This window comes from Periplaneta americana, chromosome 15 (genome assembly GCF_040183065.1).
Source record: "Periplaneta americana isolate PAMFEO1 chromosome 15, P.americana_PAMFEO1_priV1, whole genome shotgun sequence".
In the NCBI taxonomy this organism is placed as follows: Eukaryota; Metazoa; Arthropoda; class Insecta; order Blattodea; family Blattidae; genus Periplaneta; species Periplaneta americana.
The window spans coordinates 130,671,556-130,694,740 of NC_091131.1; the positions used below are offsets into that span (position 1 = coordinate 130,671,556).

Genomic DNA, 23,185 nt, shown 5'->3' on the forward strand with positions numbered 1-23,185 from the left:
CGAAGTAAATCTTCTTTAGGCACATACACGTCGAACGCTATGAAACAAAATTCTGTGAGGCACGTTTAAGAGGGCCTTGTGTGTTGTTGCTACGGATTGTGTACTTTGCTGTGTTATCGTGTAAGTAAAGTTGTTGATGTTTGCGGTTTCCATCAATTTAACAAATTAAAACATGAATTAGTTGGCAACGCCGCCGGACAAAGTGTCTTCGTGTAGTGCTGTGACGTTATGCAGTCGAAACCAGTGGCTCAAATTATATTGTTGGGAAACATTTTGCTATTATATGTCCAAAATAGGACTTAAGAACGAGAACGTGGCGTGAAAGAAAGCGTGCAAGTAGACCTCCGAAAATTGAGCCGAAAGGAAAAGTTGACTGGAACGAGTGCGACAATGCAGGGCAAGGAAAAAGGCACATTCCGATCTTCTACAAATAAGTTGTGAATTGCCAGTGATTTAGTGAATATTCCTACACCACTAACAATCGAGTCCAATGTATGATCTAACTGGTGTCAATGATTTAGGATTAAATCGTAATTGAGCATCTAAAGAGTTTAAATGAAATGAAAGTGCTCATCAAGTATTTGAAAAATAATTTTTAAGCAATCAAATTGGTTTTTATGCTTTGCTTATCACATAATGATTTACCTATCATAAACTGCCTCAGTTTTTCAATTCTGGAGATTATTAAGAATATGCCTAATAGTGTTAAGTTTAAACATAATTTATCGTCTCTCGTTGCACGAACATTTTAAAATATTATTGTACATTTACTGCTTAAGAAGTTTCACTTCTGCCGCGCGTAAAGACTACACGCATTCCTTTAATTTTTGTTGAGGCAACATCTAATTGTGGGGTACGTATTTGATTATGTGACATACATTTTGTCTTTCCACGCTAGCATGTGTGCAGCTGCGTTGCGCACTGCGACATCCGCGAACGTGGTAAGATAAAATATACGCTCTGTATGCATATCCGTTTATATTCAGTATATATATATATATATATATATATATATATATATATATATATATATATATATATATCCATGTATTGTGGGTCCATATAACCACGGCATGGCTCGTCCTCAGGTTGCGGATCAACGAAACGACCTCCAGATATGGAGGTTAGCTGAGAATATATTGAATAAGCAGTCGCGGACAGCCGATGAGGAGTTGTCCTCCAGCTTGGGGGTTTGGGCGAAGGGCTAACAACCCATCACCGTAAAAAAACAGCTTGATACGAAACCTCAAAATAAGCCTCGGAATGGGACTGATTCTCTGGCACGACAACAACAAAGAAATAAGGTTATGAGATTTGGTACTTGGAATGTTACAAGTTTATACAGAACAGTAGGGGTAACATTAGTAGCAAACAGGAAAATGGAGAAAGTTACACAACACAGAACTGCACGCATTGTATTATTCACCTGACATAATTAGGAACATTAAATCCAGACATTTGAGATGGGCAGGCATGTAGCACGTATGGGCGAATCCAGAAATGCATATAGAGTGTTAGCTGCGAGGAGGTGAGGGTAAAAGACCTTTGGGGAGGTTGGGGGGTTAAGTTTAGATTTAAGATCTCTCCTGGCACCACATTATCATAATCATCCTATCACATCATCGGGGTAATGTAACTCCGCCTTCCAGACGCCCCAACCTCAGAAGTGGGTTACAACTAAGCCACGGCCAGGAGAGAAGACCAGAAATGTCGAAAGACAACCTGGTGGCATTGGATATTTAAAAAAAAAACATCGATTTAACCTGATATACCTATGTCCAAAATGTAACGGTTGGGAAGTTATTTATGGGCGAACTTGTAAATTAAGAGAAGCATTATAGACGTATTTATATATTTTAGAACATTGTGATATGATACATTATTTAAAATTCTGCATCTTGTGTTTATCCAATAAGTTCATTTCAAGTTTATTTCATAATTAAGCACAAACTCAATAAGGAAATTAAATAATTACAGGAGAAAAATTACTAATGTTGCACTTACGGATTCCATTAACTGTAAACTCATATCGGCAACTGGTACCGGTTCTCTTTCGACTTCAGTGAAACACTTGGTAGCTTGCCAGTTTCAGATGATATCCGGTAACACGGAAAAACGAAAAGCTAGATGGAGCCTTTCGATTAGGAAAATGCCTTCTGTATTCCTCAACAGCAGCCAATGCATTGCCATCACAAAATATACATACAAAAAGTATGTATGTATATTCACTATGCGAATACACGAATTAAATGTAAGTGAACTTTTATTCAGTTGTTTGCGTTGCGGTCCTCATATGCTACCGTGTGCAAAAGATCTGCGTAACACGGAATCGCAATATGTTCCAGTATTTCTCCCCAACTTCGGACATAGGTAGGTAGGTTAACCCAAACTACATTATCCTTACGTATTTTACATTCCTTATGAGACATTCTGTATAAGGACATGAGCCATTGAAGTTGTAATGAGCTTCTATATGCATGGATCTATTCTGGGTCCGAACCTCAAAAGACAAGCCAAGTACCAACATAAAACATTGATATATTCAAAGAATCATACCTCCTATGAAACTGAATCAGGAAAAACTAAGAATATTTTACAGTTGTTTACCGTACCCTATCTGAGAACCACTTCGAGCTGTTTAAATAGCGTCTGGAACCACTTCGAGGGTTTCGAATTTTACACATTCCATTTGAAAGGAACTACAGAAAGTTGTGTATTTGTATATATATATATATATATATTTTATCACAGATCTCTTCAATAGTAACTTAAAGTGTTTGCTGTGTTTGTCCCTGTGTCCAATTATCGCAGGTTCATATCTTATACGAGTATTTTAAAGATGCGATAGAAATCCTACGAACGACTTAGGCCTACTTCGGAAAGCAGTAAAGTAGTGGCAAAAAAAAAAAACCGGACCGACCCTTGTAGCTGATACAGACGAATCCTGTGCTGTGTATTGTGTCAAATTGTGGTAATTGCAATATGGATAGTGAAGCCAGAGGTATGTACTGCTATTTAACGCAAAAATACACAGTTATCTTTGCCGAATAGAGGTAGAAATGTAATATTGATGCCAGATGAAAATAGAACTCTCAAATTTTTTTCGTCTGTAAGTTTGAGGCACTGAAGGAAACAGAAGACGGTAAGGATCGAACAAATGCAATAAATTTCATTGTTACAATTAATTGTATAAGATGGATGTGTTTTGTGACCAGAAAAATTCGAATCTGTGACTCTGAAATCAGCTACAAGGGTCTGTCCGGTTCTTTGCCACTACTGTACATTTAGTTCTGACGCCAGATCTCTATTACGTGCTAATCTTGTATTCTCTTGTTACATCACATCACCTGTAGAGATCAGCTTAGTAAGTCATTAATTCAGCTCAGGAAGTTAAGACAGGATTACAGATGAATTGCCAATCAGTCTACTGCAAGAACACTTCATTTTTCCGCGTATGTTGGAGAAAAATCCTTGCCACTGTCAGCCATGATAATACTGCCGGGATGATAAAATTTAAGGTTATGTGTTACACACGTTAATTAATCTTGTCACACTTCAAGATAAATGGCTAGAAAAAGACTTTAATATGTCGTTCAAATTCGTTGTGTACATTTGGACAATATTTCTGTAATGAAGTTTGGTATTAATATTCATTTACTTCTGGGTTAGTTGGTAATTATTTAACGACGCTGTATCAACTATTAGGGTATTTAATGTCGATGGGATTGGTGATAGCGAGGTGGTATTTGGCGAGATGTGGCCGAGGACTTCCCATACATTACCTTACATTTTCCTTATGGTTTGGGAAAACCTCGGAAAAACACAACCAAGTAATCAGCCCAAGCGGGAAATGAATCCATGCCCAAGCTCAACTCCTGATCGGCAGGCAAGCTCCTTAGTTGACTGAGCTACTCCGGTATCCTACTTATGGGTGTACAGTCGACTATACTCTTCAAAGGTTTACATGCAATTAATTTAGTTAACATGAACTCTCGTAATATCAAGCTACGTTCCTAATCGGGGCCATATTTGTGTGTGAGATCGAATCCCGTTTGGCTGAATACCAATTTTGTTCTCTCCTAAGTTTTCCCAACTGTAAGGCGAATGCCAGGTAATCCCACGGCGAATCCTCGGACTCGTCTTCTCAAATATCATCTCCCTATTAGCATTTCCAGCGACGCTAGATAACAGTTGTTAAAGCGTCGTTAAATAACCGACTAAAATATGATAGGTGAAGTATTATCAACATAACAATAAAATATTCTAACTTATCAAATTTAAACTTACTTCATACAAGAAATATATCCTTTTAAATTATTATTATTATTATTATTATTATTATTATTATTATTATTATTATTGCAATTTCAATTTCTGTTACCATTCTGAGTAACACATACAGATATATGAAAGACAAAGAGACACAATTCAATATACCGATAGTATTATATATAATATTGTAGTTTTGTATCGTTTTCTCTTAACCTGACCAGGACATGGAAAGTTCCACTTATTCCTGCTTCTGGCTTGTGGTGCGTGCCTGGTTGCCATGGTAGCAGAAGCTTTTGGCACAGCCTTCATCATACCTCCTGCACAATGCGAGTTCGAAATGGGAGCATTTGAGAAAGGAATCCTCAATGCTATCACCTATGTAGGTGAGGAACACAAAATTGTACATACCTATTCACATACGTATGGATCTACTCGTAGATATGTATCTTGGTATGTAGGCTATGTGAAATCTATGCACGTAACGTACACTATCAGTAACTATGTGTCTATACTTGAAAGATTAATTTCGTTAAAACATCATAATATCCCTGCAGATTTTCTGTATTTGTTTACAAAGTCACGTGTTTGATTAATTTTTCTACCTTACTTAAAAACAAATTTTGTGAATGAAACATTTAAGTAAGTTTTATAATACTTGTCAACGTCTGTTAACAAATGAGATTCCATGGATTGGATTCCTAAATTGAATAAAATACAAGTTTGTATCCTTTTCTCCCTATATCATATAAAGTTATATTTGTTAAAATTAAAAAAAAAAAAAAAAACAGCAGATATTCGTAGATTAATCAGTCGCTCAACCAAGTCAGTGAATCAATCAACCACTGAAGTAATTCAGTCAGTCTGTTAGTCAGGCAAGCCAGTCAATAAATTAACCGCTCAGCCAAGTCAGTCAATCAGTCGCTCAACGAAGTCAGCCAATTAACCTCTCAATCAAATCATTCAATCAATTAATCGCTCAACCAAGTCAATCAATCAACCAACCAGTCAATCAATCAATCGCTCCATCAAGTCAGTCAGTCAATCTCTCAACCAAGTCACCCAATCAACCGCTCCATCAATGCAGCAATCAATCAATCAATCAATTGCTCGACCAATTCAAGTCAATCAATAAATAATCGCTCAACCAAGTCAGTAAATCAATCAATCAATTGCTCGACCAATTCAAGTCAATCAATCAATCAATCAACCAATCAATAAATCAATCAAACAAACAATCAACAAAACCAGTCGGTCAATCAATCGCTCCATGAAGTCAGTCACTCGCTCAACCAAGTCATTCAGTCAATCGTTCAACCAAGTCATTCAGTCAATCGCTCAACCAAGCCAGCAATTCAATTTCTCAACGAACCCAATAAATCAATCGTTCAATGAAGTCAAGTCATTCACTCGCTCAATCAATTAGTTGTCCCAGTTAATACTTTAATTGTACTATTTCTTCCATTGTGTCTCAAAGGTATGATATCCAGTTCTCATCTCTGGGGATACCTCGCAGATACCCAAGGTCGCAGAAAAATGCTGATTCTTTCGCTTTTCCTGGATGCCATTTGCGCTGTGCTTTCTAGCATCGCTCCTACATTCTGGCTGTTCTGCCTTCTCAGATACTTCAACGGATTTTTGTACGTATGATTACCCATTTCTGTACTGAAGATTAATTCCGTTCTTTTTATCACATTTGTTTAAAATGGTCATTAGAGTCTTTACAGAACACACGAGACAACATGTAAACATATACTTAACTCTTTCATGTGTGAACACTATTGACGTAAGTTATGACTCTGTGGAATGAAACGTAATATGAAAACGACACAACATTGCGATCCACTAGATTGAGATTATATCTAAACAGGGTTAATTGAATTATCACAGAAAATAGCGATCCACTAGATAGAGATTATATCTAAATAGGGTTAATTTAATTATCACAGGACATAGCGATCCACTAGATTGAGATTATATCTAAATGGTGTTAATTTAATTATCACAGGATATAGCGATCCACTAGATTGAGATTATATCTAAACAGTGTTAATTTAATTATCACAGGACATAGCGATCCACTACATTGAGATTATATCTAAACGGTGTTAATTTAATTATCACAGGATATAGCGATCCACTGGATTGAGATTATATCTGAACAGTGTTAATTTAATTATCACAGGATATAGCGATCCACTAGATTGAGATTATATCTAAACGGTGTTAATTTAATTATCACAGGTTATAGCGATCCACTAGATTGCGATTGTACCTAAATAGTGTTAATTTAATTATCAAAGGATATAGCGATCCACTAGATTGCGATTATACCTAAACAGCGTTAATTTAATTATCACAGGATATAGCGATCCACTAGATTGAGATTATATCTGACCAGTGTTAATTTAATTATCACAGGACATAGCGATCCACTACATTGAGATTATATCTAAACGGTTTTAATTCAATTCTCACAGGATATAGCGATCCACTAGATTGAGATTATATCTGAACAGTGTTAATTTAATTATCACAGGACATAACGATCCACTACATTGAGATTATATCTGAACGGTGTTAATTTAATTATCACAGGATATAGCGATCCACTAGATTGAGATTATATCTAAACAGTCTTGTAACAGAACATAGCGATCCACTAGATTGAGATTATATCTAAACTGTGTTAATTTAATTATCACAGAACATAGCGATCCACTAGATTGAAATTTATAATTTAATTATCACTGGACATAGCAATCCACTAGATGAGATTATATTATATAAACAAGGTTAATTTAATTATCACAGGACATAGCGATCCACTAGACTGAGATTATTCCATCTAAAGAGTGTTAATTTAATTATCATATTTTAAAAGTGAATTTTATTTGTGTCAATACCGTGGAAGAGGATAAAGTCGATCAAAATTTTGCAATTTTTTTTATGATAATGAGCTTATGCAATGGAGCGAAGTTCGTCAGAAAATAGCATTTTGTCGTCATATCCTTCACTTATGATGGCATGTTACAAGAAGTGAATTATAATCTATCAAAGACTGATTTTATTTTATTTGACTTGTGATCGAAGTTACCTGCTTAAGTAGGGTAAAGTCGATCACCATTGAATTTTTAGTTTAAGATCGATTTTAAAATATTGCGGAGTAAAATCGATCACTGTTTATGTTTTTAAAATACTAATTAAGTGTATTACATATATTTAATTGTTATAATGGGTGTAAAAAATAATAATAATCTACAATATATGCCTATAGGGGATTATATAGTGTATCTTTTGTTACTGTGATCATACAATTCGATACAATTAGGCTTATAGGTCTCCACTGTATAAACGTGACTATGATTGCCAACTTATACAACATAAAAACACATTTTAATACTTCACATACCAACAAACAGAGATTTAAGAATTCAAAATTTACATTGAAATACCACACTTCAATTATCATCCAAAATGCTATTCAACATTATGTCAGAAGTTATTTGAAATCTTCCCCTCCTAATGTCACTTTAGAAGCTACGTTCTTTCCATCGTCAGGTACAGAGGGGTATAGAAAATACGTTCCTTTGGCAGTGCTTCTCTTACGCAAGAAATTCATTCGTCTTCCTCTTTCCCCACTATCTCATCAATATAAGCTATACTATGACACTTTTCTGTTTATAAGTGTTAGTTGGAGGTATTTCTGTGAATAATTTATTCTTCCTGCTGGTCCTATCTGCTTCGAGAAGGTCGATGACATGATCGACTTAACCCTACAAAGGTACAAGTTTTCTTAAAATAATAAGTTTCAATACTAACATTTACGAACTGCAAAACTATTATTTCAGGATACAATCTCAACGAAAAGTACTTACGTATACTTCCTGTCTCCTTTCACTGCTGACGATAATTTAGAGTTTGTAAGACTTCGTTTTCGTTTAAGAGAAAAAGTTGAGAATAACAATTTTCACTTCAACGGTAATTACACTGTGTTCCCATTGTTGGCATGCGCTGGCTTTTTGTTGTCACTGTCGCTTACATTTGCAATGTTAGGCAATGAAGTCAGCATAACAAAATTTTAACAAGTAACTGAGAGAATATATAATTTTCAATAAAAATCGCAAATGATAGATTATACCCCCACTTATTGACTTTATCCTCTTCTACGGTACAACAATAATAATGATTATTTAGCATAATATTATTATAATGGCATTATGGCCTAAGCAAATACTGAGAACTTCTATTATATGTACTGACCGCTGCACAGTGGTCCAAATCAGCATTCAGGGTGGCGAAAAATCGATTTTCTGATCTCATAAAATTAAATAATTTTATTATGCTGACTACACTCTCCATTGTTCAGACTTCATGAAAAAAAAACAAGAAAAGGTTTTGTGTTGCTTAGGGAGAACGTGACAGCTTAAACATAGGGAAACTAACAGCCGCATTAATCGCCTGCTAACGGTGGTTGTGCGTTAGTGTTGTATTCTTATACTGTGATTTTAATTGAAGTAAAATGAGATGGAATCCCATCTTCAAGTATGTTCTACAGTATTATGTAAATCAGTGGTTTTCAAACTTTATAAGTCCGGGATCCGCCTTGAAGGATATTAAACTTCACGCGACCCATAAGTTGAATTAGTACACTCTAATCACTGATGAAAAAGTAAATACTGTATGATTGTATGTTAATAAAATACTATATTACTCTAATTGTGCATATGTTGAAATTTTGTTAAAATATTTTGTACCCAGCGAACAAATGTAATGGAAGTACCTGTCGTGTCTGCATAAGTTAAGCTGGTGAATATTGAGTTCAAGTGCAGTTAACTTGAGTCGTAAATAAGAGCGTGCATCAAGTCTATTTCTGTACTTGTTTTTCACTTGAACTAAAGAGGAAAATCCCTTTTCACAAAGATATGATGTTGCGAACGGCATGAGCAACTTTAATGCCCCATTCGAAAGTTCAGGATATTCACGCCTTAATGATATCCAAAAAGTTTATATATGAATATAAAAATTTAGTTTTAATGTCAGAATCATAGCTAATATCACACAACTGTTCTCTTAGTTTCATTGACAAGTTTTAACTTTCGAAATTTAGGAATGGGTGTCGAATCCAATTGAATTCACTGTAATTTTCTGGAAAATAACTTTCAATCTCATTATTGAGAGCAGAGAGATGGGATACTACAAAATCACAAAAGTAGGACGGTAAAAAAATCATTCTCACTTAGAAAATAATCTAATGTTGGAAAGGCAGAAAAATTATTACTTTTGACGTATTCTAATCACAGATTCATCTTTTTTATGGATTAACTTGACTTTATCATAAGCTTTGAACACAATGATGGTTGAGCCTTGAAGGGACAAATTGAGTTCATTTAATTTGGAAAATATGTCTGTCATATAAGCAATTGGCCAGCCAATTGTTCTCTAAAAACAAAGCCACGTACTCATTCTTACAATCATTCAAAAATTGCAAAATTTCCTTAACAATATTAATTGCAGCAGTTTATATTTGATATTAGGTACGTGTATAACGTAACCCCCCCTCATATAAGTTTTCGTCCTTGATTGTACTGGGTGAACAATCCCTACGCGCGCCCGCTTCCACTGCTTGCAGTCTTGGGTGAATCAAGACAATAACCGCGGTGAGTGTCAGGAAGTCCGCAGTAAAACTACTGTACCTACAATTGTCGCGCAAGTTATTAGGCCTACTAATAAACATTTAAAAAATCTACTACAGTTTGTCGCGCAAGTTATTATTAATAAACACTTAAAAATATACCAATAGTTTTTCGCGCAATTTATTACTAATAAATAGAGAGCGGAATTTAAGCAAAAACCTATTTTTTTCCTTGATACATTACAGGCTTGAGATTTAATATTTAAAATTTTCATGGAAATATAGGTATAAATAAAGGGGTTTTATAGTGCCTAAAACGCCTATTTCGACATTAGTGCCTATTTTTAAGTTTTTAAAATTTTTGCATCTTTTTCTAACTGTTTACTGCTTTTCTTAACATCCTGTACAGTAACAGTAACTTCTTCCTAGCAGTGAACAACACAATAGAGAAGTACCGCCGGGACTTTGAGTCGGTCTGGGTAGCTTAGTCGGTATAGCGCTGGTTTTCTGTGATCGAGTTTGCGGGTTCGATCCCGGCCCAGGTCAATGGCATTTAAGTGTGCTTAAATGCGATAGGCTCATATCAGTAGATTTACTGGCAAGTAAAAGAACTCCTGCGGGACAAATTATTACTAATACTACTACTATTATTATTATTATTATTATTATTATTATTATTATTATTATTATATCTTCCTCTGTCTGTCAGCAATTTAACACTAACTCGCTGGGTTTTACCCGAATAAGCGTTCTCTTACCTTCCAAGACAGATAACCTCTTCCTTTTTCTCACCATTTTTAAGTACAGTAGTGAGCGAAATAATAGCCACAATAGGTGCTGATCATCTAGCCTACTGTGAAGAAAACTGTAGAAATGTGATTGGTGAATGAAAAACACTGTTATACTACTGACACGTATTATACTACTAGAATTTCTTTAACAAATAAAAGTCTATTTTTTATTTTATAGAGCCTGAATAAAGTAGTTTAAGAGCCTATTTTAGGCGCCTAAAATGCCACTTTTTAGAACCTAAAATTCCGCTCTCTACTAATAAACACTTAAAATGTGCCTACAGTTTCGCGTAAGTTATTACTAATAAACGAAAACCTACCTACCGTTTGTCGTGCAAGTTATTACTAATAAAAATTTAAGAATAAATATTAATAAACGCTTAAAAATAAACGTCTATTGCAATAATCTCCTGACAGCACAAGTCGATTATTTTTAGGGAACAGAATACCTGAATTGACCCATATTAACTTCATTAACGTACTGTACTACGTCGCCTAAAGAACACGCACTGACTCCTGACGCGAACTTTCAGTGTGGTGGAGGCGAGAGCTTAGCAGCTATTCCGACGACTAGCCGTAAGCCGTGAAAGCGCGGGCGCGCGAAGGATTGTTCACCCAATATAATAGCTTCGTGAGACATTTCTATGTTATGCAACACCTCATGGTTGATTGTAACTTGGTCCATCCAAGATATAGCTACGTAACATATATTGGTAGTCCACAGTTCAATTTGTTTAGAAAAGTTATACTATTTTATCCATTACTCCCGTATTGATACCCTTATTTTTATAATGTTGAAATAAAGTGTTATTATTAATCAAATTCTCCTGCATTATGGTAATTTCTTTTCTTAATGTGTATTAAAACCTACGTCTCATATGACTGTAATTATCTTTCTCAGTACCTATTTATTTGTTTACATATCTGCAATTTCATAATTCTACAACTCTTTTCTATGTTCGATACCTCATATTAGAAAACTATACTTCATAAATACACAGTATGCTTTAATATACATATTTCGTAACACTTGTAAGTCTGGAGGATGCTCCGCTAAATCTTGCTGTGCCTCGAGTCTTCGGTATTAAAAGCTTGGAAACTACTACAACGCTATTATAACGTCTGTCATAAGGATTCGATTTTGCTTTGCATTGTGTTAATTTGGTTTCGTTTCATTTACAGCATCTGCGCACCATCTGCGGTTATATTCGCGTACCTGGGAGAATTTCACTCAGCGACCACACGCACAAAGGCCATTATGCTAATGTCTCCTATGATGTCCATCGGCGGTCTGTTGCAACAAGGTGTGTATAGTATAATACAATGCTAAGCCTCTTTCATAAAGTAACGAGCTACGTACAGTAAATATATTAGGCTAAAATAAACAGTACAACTAACAACAAAATTTAAACATTCAGAATAAGAAACATGTACGAAAGAAATAAGCATGCCCATAGATTCTTGACGAGTGATATTTGTTGACTGACGGTCTTACTAATAAAAACTCTATATACACACGTTTAACTGTCTTATACTTATACAATGAGTAGCTCGTTTATAAGTAGTGTGTAAATTCCTTACTAATAATCACTACATACGTCGTGTAGAACAGTATGACTGTTACACAGCTACGTCATAGTTTCGTCATTACTTCGTTACGAAAGGTAATAGAATATCTTAGGTTCTCTATTGCGTCCGGTAGAGTGCTGTAGTGTGGCGTGTTAAATATCGATAGTACAACTGGCTCTAATCGATTACCACACTACATTTAGGTCAAAGAACCTCAAAATCTGTGCTTCATTGGCTGGTCATGATAATATCTTTGAAAAATATTGGAGTGCAAGAGGCCAAATGACTTTATTGTCAAACGCCTGGCATTAGAAAACAACAACAACAACAACATTTAGGTCAGAGAGTACAAGCTACAGCAATATTATTCTAATAATTCTATGATCTTTGGTTTATTCTTCTGTGGTTACAAGGTAACCATCGTCATAAAATGACAGTCGATACGAACAGCTGTTAGAGGGCGGCCATTTTTTCACTATATACAACACTTAAACAAGGGGTTTCGTGTATATAACTATTGCAAAGCAATTCCCATTGCATAGTTACAGCCTGTTTATACGTCCATAGCTTATTCACGGCTTATTAGTAACGTTTTCTGTCTCAACTCTGCATAAGTCTCGTATAAAAACTATACACGGTTTATTAGTAAGACTGTGAATAGAATGTAAGGAATCAATTGTGTGTTTTTGCCTACGCAATATGTTTCTTGAAAGAGAATAGTACCCTTCTTCCATAACAAAATCTTCTTGATATTGTTTCTCTTCTTCTCCTCCATTCAATTCTCAGTCTGATATCGCGTCACTCCTGCATTGTGATTGGTTGAATGACTAAATTATTCGTTTTGAAGTAAAAACTTAGAGCCACCAAAGTTCTAATACGTTAGTATTTTTATGATTGCAACTACGCGATCCAATTGTGAGCAGTGGCAATTCCTCCATGAATGAGGATGATACTGTAGTTTAATTTCGCGCCTCTGAGGATAGAACATATATGTTAACTCCTGGGAAAACATTTTAATTACAGATTTTGATATTCAATGCGTCCCGACGTATTAATTTCCTTTAAGCTTCCACTTTCTGTCGTGAGTTGTCGCCACTGCACAGCTCAGAAATAATTTCCGAGGAACCATCGAAATATCTTATAGCAAACGGTATTTCTAACATTGAAGTTAGTGGGCAGGGGAGAGTGCGGAGGGCGGGGTATGGCTTGAGTTTAACCGTGTTTGAGGATATGACCGCATATCCTAATATTACAACCCTTCTTTCTGGGTGTTGAAGACCCTGTCAGAGACTGAAATAAGAATTTTCAAGTACCCTTATAGCCTCCTTAAATGCAGTTCATTGGTCATTTTAAAAGAATAGAATAAAGGAAATAATAAATAATTTAAAATGATATGGGCATATAAAAAAACAAAATAAATAAAAAGGAAAATTACATAAAATAAATAAAATAACCTATAATAAATACGAGAATTAACAGGACTTTCAGATGACAGAACAACCGAAAGAATATCTGAAGTTGTATTTGATCATTTAGAAGAATTTAACTATAGCAAGAAATTAATTGCGCAAATGTAGGACGGAACATCGGAAATATCGGGCAGTACAATGGCTTAGGGGCCACTTCGCAACTAAAAAGGGGAGGAGAATCGATCTTCACTACTAATAAATTGCCAGTTCCAGATTGGTGAGTCAAAGACTAACATAGGCCTACTTGTATTGATTTTGCATGCTCTATTATTATTATTATTATTATTATTATTATTATTACTAATATTATGTAATTATTAATATTAGTTTCTGTCTTTTTCATCAGTCGTCAATCTATCCTACATACAAAAAATATCACGAGTAGCCACTGATTGTGAGTTACCGCAATTAACGATATGGTTCGTACCATTAGTTTTAACATTATTGTATTTCAGTGCGAATGAACTTTTGTCATTTTATGTGGAGTCTTTCTTCTGGTGCGCAGCGTTCTTGACGTTGCAAAACGGAATCAACTGCTGACCAATTTTCTAAATATAAAATCAGCAATTTCAACTAAAAACTAAATATAAATATGACAATCATTATTCACTTAACAAAAACATAGAACTTCAAATTTACCTTAAATTAGTTTAGAATAATTTAGGAAAAAAATATCTATGTCTCGCGTATTGTAAAAATGTTACCAGCAACAAGCAAAAGTTCGTTACATAAGCTGAACTATCTTTTGCTGAAGTATGACTAGGCTCAGAACGATAAACCGAAGAAATGAATGCAGGTACTTACATCAACATTGGCCACAGCGTTCCGTTAAATAGCTACTCCTGGTAAGATTCTTGTCGCTATTGTGCCTTAGTTAACAATTTGAAATCACCTTGTAGATTATGTGACCTCTTCCCGAGGTGCTGTCTTTTTTACTACTGGTAAAGCACGCACTAAAATGTATTTATACTTTTCTGAGTGTTATTAAGGTTTGTACGTGTTTTATTTGTAAACACGTAATAATTTTGTTTTGTTATGCAGTCTTGTTCTCGATCCAAATTTCAGGTTCGTTTGCGCATTTGTAAATGTCACATTTTGTCGCTTGCAAGCGCATCTGTTTCGCTTATAAAGAAATCATACTTTAGTTATTTTAATTAATAATGTATATCAGTTTAATGACTTGTATATTTATTACAAAAATATAATAATAACTTGCTTTTATTCTAAGTATCTTATGCAAACGTTTTCGCCTATTGACATCATCATGCTATAAATTACAATATCAACAATTTTATGCATGTCAATGTTTGGTTACAATAAAATATTACATGAAAAAAATTGACAATAATATAAAAACTAATAAAGCGATAGTTACATTCGTTGTTATAATACATTTGAATACTAATGTAAGTGGCACTCATGGTTATAAGTTAAAATTATAAACTATTTGTACTATAATGTACAATTTATTGCACATGATGTAAACATAATATGACAAAATAAATTATCTCTTCAATGTGTGTATAGTAATCTTATATAATATCTTATATACAATTTGTGTTACGTAAAAACATTATAATATATAAAATTGTAAATTCTGCATATTTTATTACAGCATTTGATTATAAAGTACTCTTTAAATTTTCATATCAATTGAGAGTGTAATTTGCAATAATTTTGTTTCATATTATAAATTCAGTTCTTATTTATTATATAAATTATTGTAATTTATGATTTTATTACAGTTCTATTTGTCACTTATTTACCATTGTGTGTTATAATTAAATAGAATAAATGATGTTTTAAATTTATTATATGTAAAATATTTGTTGCATTTCGTCTACAGTAGGGTAAACATAGGTAATTTCGTGATAATTTCATGAAAATTAATTTAAAATGCTAATGTGTAAATACATCCTTATTCCGATTTTTTCATCTAAAAGACGATAATTTGCTGTACAAATCTGGAGACATAAAAGATTGGATACGTTCTTGAATATGTGCCAAAAACCACTTTTACACTTAAGCTGAAAGGTTGGTTATTTCGTGATATTGTATTGATAATTTCGTGAGAGGTAGAAGAATTGTGGAAAAATTCATTAAAGTCAAATGAAATTCTCATTTATTGTTACAATACTTCAAACATAGTAATTCCGTCTAATATTAATAGCAAGAAAACATAGAAATACTTTTCAACACATAATAGGAATGAAATCAAAGTAAAAATTGAAATTGAAAAGGGATCTTCTTTGCCCTGAAAGGGTGAACACTTTTATTACGGACTTTACTATAGCCTATATTACTAGGGTAACTCCAAAAGTAATGCATAACATTTGTTTAAAAATTATATTTTTATCCTACAGCTTTGTTATTTTCACAAAATGTAGATACATCCTTCAGGAACAAAATGTCACTTTTCCACATAATCCCCGTCCCTTTCAACTGCCTTACGTAACCTAGGAACGAGGGCCTGTAGACCAGCACGGTAAAAGTCTGGACCAACAGATCTGAGCCACTCTTTAGTAGCGTGCACAAGGGAGTCATCTTCTAACCTCGTTCCGCGAAGAGATCCTTCAGTTTACCAAAGAAATGGTAATCGCACGGTACCAGTTCAGGATTGTAAGGCGGATGTTTCAGTGTTGTCTATATGAATTTTCTGATCTGGTCTGTGGTCTTGTGACTGACATATTATGGCTGTGCGTTGTCGTGCAATAGCAGAACATCCTGCTTCTCCCGATGTGATAGAACACGACTCAGTCGAGCTTGAAGTTTCTTGAGCGTTGCCACATACGCGTCAGAATTAATGGTGGTTCCGTGTGGCATGATGTCCACAAGCAAGAGTCCTTCTGAATCGAAAAACACAATAGCCATAACTTTTCCTGCCGAAGGTGCACTTTTGAATTTCTATTTCTTTGGTGAATTTGCATGATGCCACTCCATTGTCTACCTCTGTCTCCGGTCCAAAATGGTGGAGCCATGTTTCATCTTCTGTCAATTCTTGCAAGTAAGTCATCTAGCACTTATCATTGGCACTTAGTATGATAACAAATCAAACAGAAGCTACACTGAACCCATTGCGTCCCCCTTTTCTTTTTTGTTATCACATCTTATCTTCAGATTTCTAAAATTCGTATTGTAATACAATTTTTAAAATAGTATAAAATGTAACGCTTAATGCTCAACAAAATTTCGCCTCAAACAGCTAAGATTTCTATCAGTAAAGCTAAGCCTATATGGCGACTACAGCTGTATCTAAAATTCCAAAAACATTTTCTAAAATTTCATTAAGATATAATAAATCATTGTACCAAATATCATATGCTTACCTTTAGTAATAAGTCTACAAACATCCAAAAATTTTATACGCCTGAGAAATCGACGCTAACTTGTTCTCTCCAAACATAAAAGCTCACTGAAGCAGCTACAATAGTCACACAAATAGTAGCTATATAATTTTGGAAACCGGACAACATATGCAATCCCTTGGCGGAAATTTTAATCTCGTAATACCATTGGTTAGTTCACGAAAGAGCAAAGAAAAAGTATCACGAAATAACCACTGCCACGAAATTACCCTATTTGATGTTCGTGATCTTGATTACGTCCGAGTATACTGTAGGAAGTATATGACGCACATATTTGAAGACTATTACAATTGAACCCTCCTATTAAGTCGACTATACTTTATAAATGGGCGTCGAATAGTATCCGTTCACTGTAATCGCTAGTAGAACTTAAGTCATATTGATTTTGTTGTAGTAATCGTAATTAATGTTAAATGACGATTGACTTACGACATCAGATGTTATTCTGTGGCTGTCTGTGCTGCAATAAAATTTGAAGAATTTACAATTTTATATATTTTAATGTTTTTACGTAACACATTGAAGAGATAATTTATTACATCATATTATGTTTACATCATGTACAATATTGCAATTATATTATAAATATTTTATAATTTTAACTTATAACCGCGAGTTCCACTTATATTAGTAGGCCTATTCAAATATATTATAATAACCGATGTAACTATTGCTTTATTAGTTTTTACCTTATTGTCATTTTTTTACATATAATATTTTATTGTCGATCATTATTGTAACCAAACACTGACATGCATAAACATTTAGATATTGTAATTTATATCGTGAGATACTTAGAATAAAAGCTAATTAGGGTAAAGGTTAGTAAATTGTGATACGAGTAATATTGTGATAGTTCTTTTTGAGAATTTATTACAATTTTACTGAGCGAGAGAAGGACCGATTCTGTGTATAAACTTTTCTACGAACATTCCCTTAAAACTTACCGCAAAAAACCTATCTTCCTCTTGCTCAGTATAATTGTAATAAATTCTCAAAAAGAGCTATCACAATATTACCAACTTTTACCCTATTATATGTTGTTATGATATTTATTTTTGTAATAATTATATAAGCCATTAGACTGATATACATATCTAATTAATTTAAGTGTTACAATAGACTTATCGGAAGACAACCATTACTTTTGATTTCTGAGAAAAACTAAATGAACACTTTACAAAGAAAGTCGCAAAATTAACATTGTTTAAAATCTGCAATTTTGTTTATCATCTGATATGAAATAGTGTTGCAGATAATCATTTTAGAATGAACTTGATAATTAAAAGGACTCAAGAATTACAGTAATATCTAGAATATCGGTTTTCTATCTTGATTCAAGTCTCGGTGAGTGCAAACGAAGTCAATTTTGGTATAGGTTTTCTCGGTTGCGCCAGTTTTTTATGTCGTTAGCTTACTGCTTCTAAATCGATCAGTGCAGAATGAAAATAAGTACTATTGTATCTTATCATTAGGTACCGTATTCTGTCCAAAGGCGTATGAAGATAAGTTAGTAGTTCATAGATTATAATGGCATTACGTCATATTTGGCGCGTGAAAGAGTTATTTGAGGGAACACTTGCACCTTGTATGCGCTGCAGTTGACATTCTATTCATGATTCAAAACTAAACCTCGAAGACTGTTGAAAATGCATTCTATTAATAAAGATTGATACTACTATGATAAATTATTTGTTAATTTATTTATTTGATTTAATTTTACTGGTATTGGCAGAGTTAAGGTCATAAGGCCTCCTCTTCCACTCAATCAGTATAAAAATACGTAGCAAATATAAATAACATCGATACAGAAAACAATGAAATAATAATATATAATCAGTGGAAGGAAGTTCATTCCGAAACTGTTAAGTTGTGTGAGCTTGGACCATATATTTGTCGAATGAACAGTAGTTAACGCAGTTCTCTACGTCAAGAAACAAACAAAAAATACATTAACAATCGGTGATAACTGAACTTGTCTTTTTGCCAATGATCCATGGCCCTGGAATAAGAAACACAACGAACAAATAATTCTCTATGAAAAAGACAAGAATTGGCAATTATAATCTTCGTAATTTTCAATATAATATAATTTACTTTTACATATTATTATATAAATAACAAATTATATTATCTAGTCTTGTTAAATTAATAATGTATATTTTCACTTTATCAAAAGAGATATTCTTCTGTGTACCTTTAACATGTTCGTACTGCATCACAAGACTGGAACAAATCTGAAATACGATACAGTGTTCTTTACTGTATTACCAAGTGAACAATAGCTTTGTGAATAAAATTTAGTAATGAATTTTGTATATCGCACATCATACTAAACCCATTATTCGTTTCAAGAACACTTTTCATTTTTGCTTTAATGACATTGGGACTTCTGTCGATTGATATGTTTGAATAATAATTATATTTTTCCACATCTCTCGGCGTCAGTCATTTTTAAATTTCTCGAGTGATTTCTGCAGGCAATTGTTTGAAGGTACGTATATTGAAACATATCAACATTATATATATATATATATATATATATATATATATATATATATATATATATATATATAATTATGTCTACTTGAGTCAAATTTTGATTTTGAAGTATAATGTTTGAGTTAAACATAGCAGAGTGAAACTAAAGTTTCCCTTTATTCAGTGCACAAAGGCTATGTGTGTTACTAAAATAGGTTTTACATTACAGAGGTGTAAAGAAAAACTACTTCACTAACCAGCTATGTGGTTTGGAGCACAAGGGATATATTGTTGTTATATCCATTGTGCTCTATTCTTTCATTTTAGGATGTTACATGATTTCAGATTTCATTGTCAAATTCTGGCTCTATTCATAACATCAATATTTCGTTATTACGATGTACTGAAGTACATATGCTATTTCCATGTAGATATTCTGCGTCATCATATGATGAAAGATGAGCGGAACGGAGAAAAATTCTCTCCGACACCGGAAGCACGGAAATATCATATGTAGTATTTCGGTACCTCATAATAATATATGATATACGAATCACTTAGTGATTTCAGACGGCCCTTATTTCGTCGGATCCCGGCCATTTAGTCACTCATAACGAGTGCACCTCTGCACATGTGTGTGGACATGGTCCCACTGTCATACATCTATGACGCAGTGCATGAGGGTAGGCCACTAGAGGGAACCCAAGAGGTGGAACTTAAACTGAGAGGATTCGTTCCGACATCAGGATGGGAATCCAGTGTGCCTTAGTGGATAGAGCATCAGCATGTAGAGGTGAAAACCCCGGTTCAAATCCCGGTGCCGGAGAGAATTTTTCTCCGTTCCACTCATCTTTCATCATCAATATTTAGACTGTAAATCACAAATTCATAATTTCTGTAATTGATTCGGGAAATGTGATCAGAATTTTATAATAAGAAAAAATGCTCATAGGAATAATGACTGGAAGGTGTTTGTTCCGTTCCAGAACACATACTGCACGTACTTACCCCAAGCCCAAAGTAAAATGGCACTTTGTAGCACTTTGGTACTCTAATAAAACAGAACAACTACATGTCCTGCTCAAAGTGGTAATCATTAGAATTAATACATAATTATATCTTTGGGTGAATGATGCCTTAGATGTCGTAGTGTTGCTACAACGGATGTACAGGCATCAATAATTCGTTGCTGTATGTCCTCTGGTGGTGTTGGAACATTTCGATAGACAGCATCCTTGACCGCTCTCCAAAGAAAAATGTAGTGGCGTAATGTTAGGAAAACGAACAGGCCAACTAACTGATTTATCACGTCCAATCCACTTACTATGTTATTTTTGGTTCAGATCACGACGGGCTCTTAAGGCGTTATACGCTGGGCATACAGTACATCATGCTCGTACCGCATAACCATTCTGTTTCTCAAAGGTACCGGTATGGCCTTCAAAAGATCGAGAAGAATCTTGCGTATCATCTGCCATTTAGGGTAATGTATAAAACAAGGCCCAATAACGGTACTGCAGTGCTACAAAGTGTCTTTTTATTTTGGACTTGTAGTAAGTACGTACACTATGAGTTCCATATTTTTTGCACCCTCAGTGTTTTGTTTATTAGAATGGTACATTGTGATACATTTTAACAGGCCTTGAAAGGGTTAAATGATTCATCGAGAATACCTTAAGTCCATGGTGCCTTTAAAAATGAAGTTATTACTCGTATCTCCTTAATGAACAATGTTACAAGAAATATATACCCACAGTATTGATTCCCCATTGCAGTTAACTTCTACTTAAAACAGTTTTTCATTTGGCGCCCGAGAAAAAAACTAATGTTTTAGGGGAAAACATAAATGGACGTTCTGTATGTTTAAAAGTCTTCAACTTCTTTCATACACGTAAATTTGTTTGACTTTAGAATGTATTTTGTAATTTACACATTACATTTTTTACGTTTAGTTTGTACTCCCATCTAATCTGCAAAATAATTTGAAACATATGAGGTATAAGTGCAACTTCGTATTATTAAATGATTATTTTTTAATATCTTAACTTTAAAATTTCTTCAGAATCTGCGGCAGAGGATTACATCGCATAACCAAGACTCAATACGTAAGCACAAAACAGACATAGTAGAATTTGCATACAATTTTCCATTGTCACTTAACTTTAAACTCATTTTCCTCAACATTAAGTTTATGTCATTTATATCCCTTGTGCTCTAGATCCTTGATATATATATATATATATATATATATATATATATATATATATATATATATATATATATATATATAACTCTTGCCCGACCAGTTTTATCTTAAAGAAGCGAACCTTGGACCCGATTCCTCAAGAATAACAGCTACCAGATGAAGTTCATGAGTCATAAAAAAGGTCCACAAAAGAAATGATATCTTGAAAGAATTCAGAATCAAACCAATATTACAATATGTAAACAATCAAAAGAAAAACTGGGAAAATCATGTCAGAAGTATGAATAGAACATGCATCCAAAAACAAATCTTGCAGTGTGCTCCTCGTGACAGAAGATCCTTTGGTCACCCAGCTAAGAGTTGAACTGATATGAGACCGTAACAGACCATCTGGTCGAATACTTGTTTTGGATGATTATAAAAAAGTTAGATATCATGGAAAAAGCTTAAATTAAGTCTTACTGTCACGAATTAATGTTAAAAGTTACAAAAGTTAGAAAGTCTTACTATCACTTTCTGCGTTTTAATGCCTCGTTCCTAAATGAAATTCCAAGATTTTTCAAAACGCCTAACAGTCTAGTAGCCTATGGGTTCCAAGTGCCTTATTTGGCAAAAGCGCGAATAAAAAAAGTATGTAGATATTATTTAACAGGTCATGCACGAAATACAATTAATAAAAGTGACGGGTACAATATTGAAATGTCTCATCCATGTAGACAGTTCCTGCATTTTTCAGAGCTGATACATTTGTGGTACACGAAAAAATCAACTAACTCACTTTGTACGTCGTTTGCAAGAATAAAATCTTCGCCTCTATTTGTCTTTATGGTCATTGATTCCAGCACTTCTTGGACCTCTCGTCTTGTTTTAGGCTATGCGGGATGTACGGCTGACCTAGCAAAATGTATATTTCGTCTAAAAAGTTAAAGATCCGCTATTGTCAACTCATGTTCATTGTCATGATTTGCCAATTCAACACGAATGATTTTTTAAGGTTTTTCAGATAAGTTTTCTATTATATTTTGTCTACAGCCTCTTTGTATGTCTGTTACTTTTAAATATATAATGAACATAAAATTTAAAATTGTTGATCACTAAAGATGTTTACTTTTTCCACTGTGAGTCAAATGCACTGCCATCACTAAGCAGGACAGAACAGACACTGATACGAAACATAAGCAAATTGATCGACAGAGGTACCAACCACAAAATTTATCGCAAGTAGTTTTGTGGCAATCAACATATCTCGCAGGTACAAACTCTAAAATTTACCGCAGGTAGTTTTGTGGCAATTAACATATCTCGCAGATACCAACTCTAAAATTTACCGCAGGTAATTTTGTGGCAATTAACGTATCTTGATCTTATAACTATCTTTACCTGTTCGGGTTTTGTGGCAA

General features: G+C 34.0%; 1 protein-coding gene across 1 annotated transcript in view; it reads left to right on the forward strand.

Annotated features, from left to right (window-relative positions):
* LOC138715331 (synaptic vesicle glycoprotein 2B-like) overlaps positions 1-23,185 on the forward strand; it is an 86,346-nt gene that overhangs the window by 9,466 nt on the left and 53,695 nt on the right. Inside the window, exons 3-5 of the mRNA XM_069848125.1 lie at positions 4,494-4,655; positions 5,747-5,909; positions 11,878-11,999. Coding sequence (XP_069704226.1) covers positions 4,494-4,655; positions 5,747-5,909; positions 11,878-11,999 — 447 coding nt within the window. The remainder of the gene's footprint in view (positions 1-4,493; positions 4,656-5,746; positions 5,910-11,877; positions 12,000-23,185) is intronic.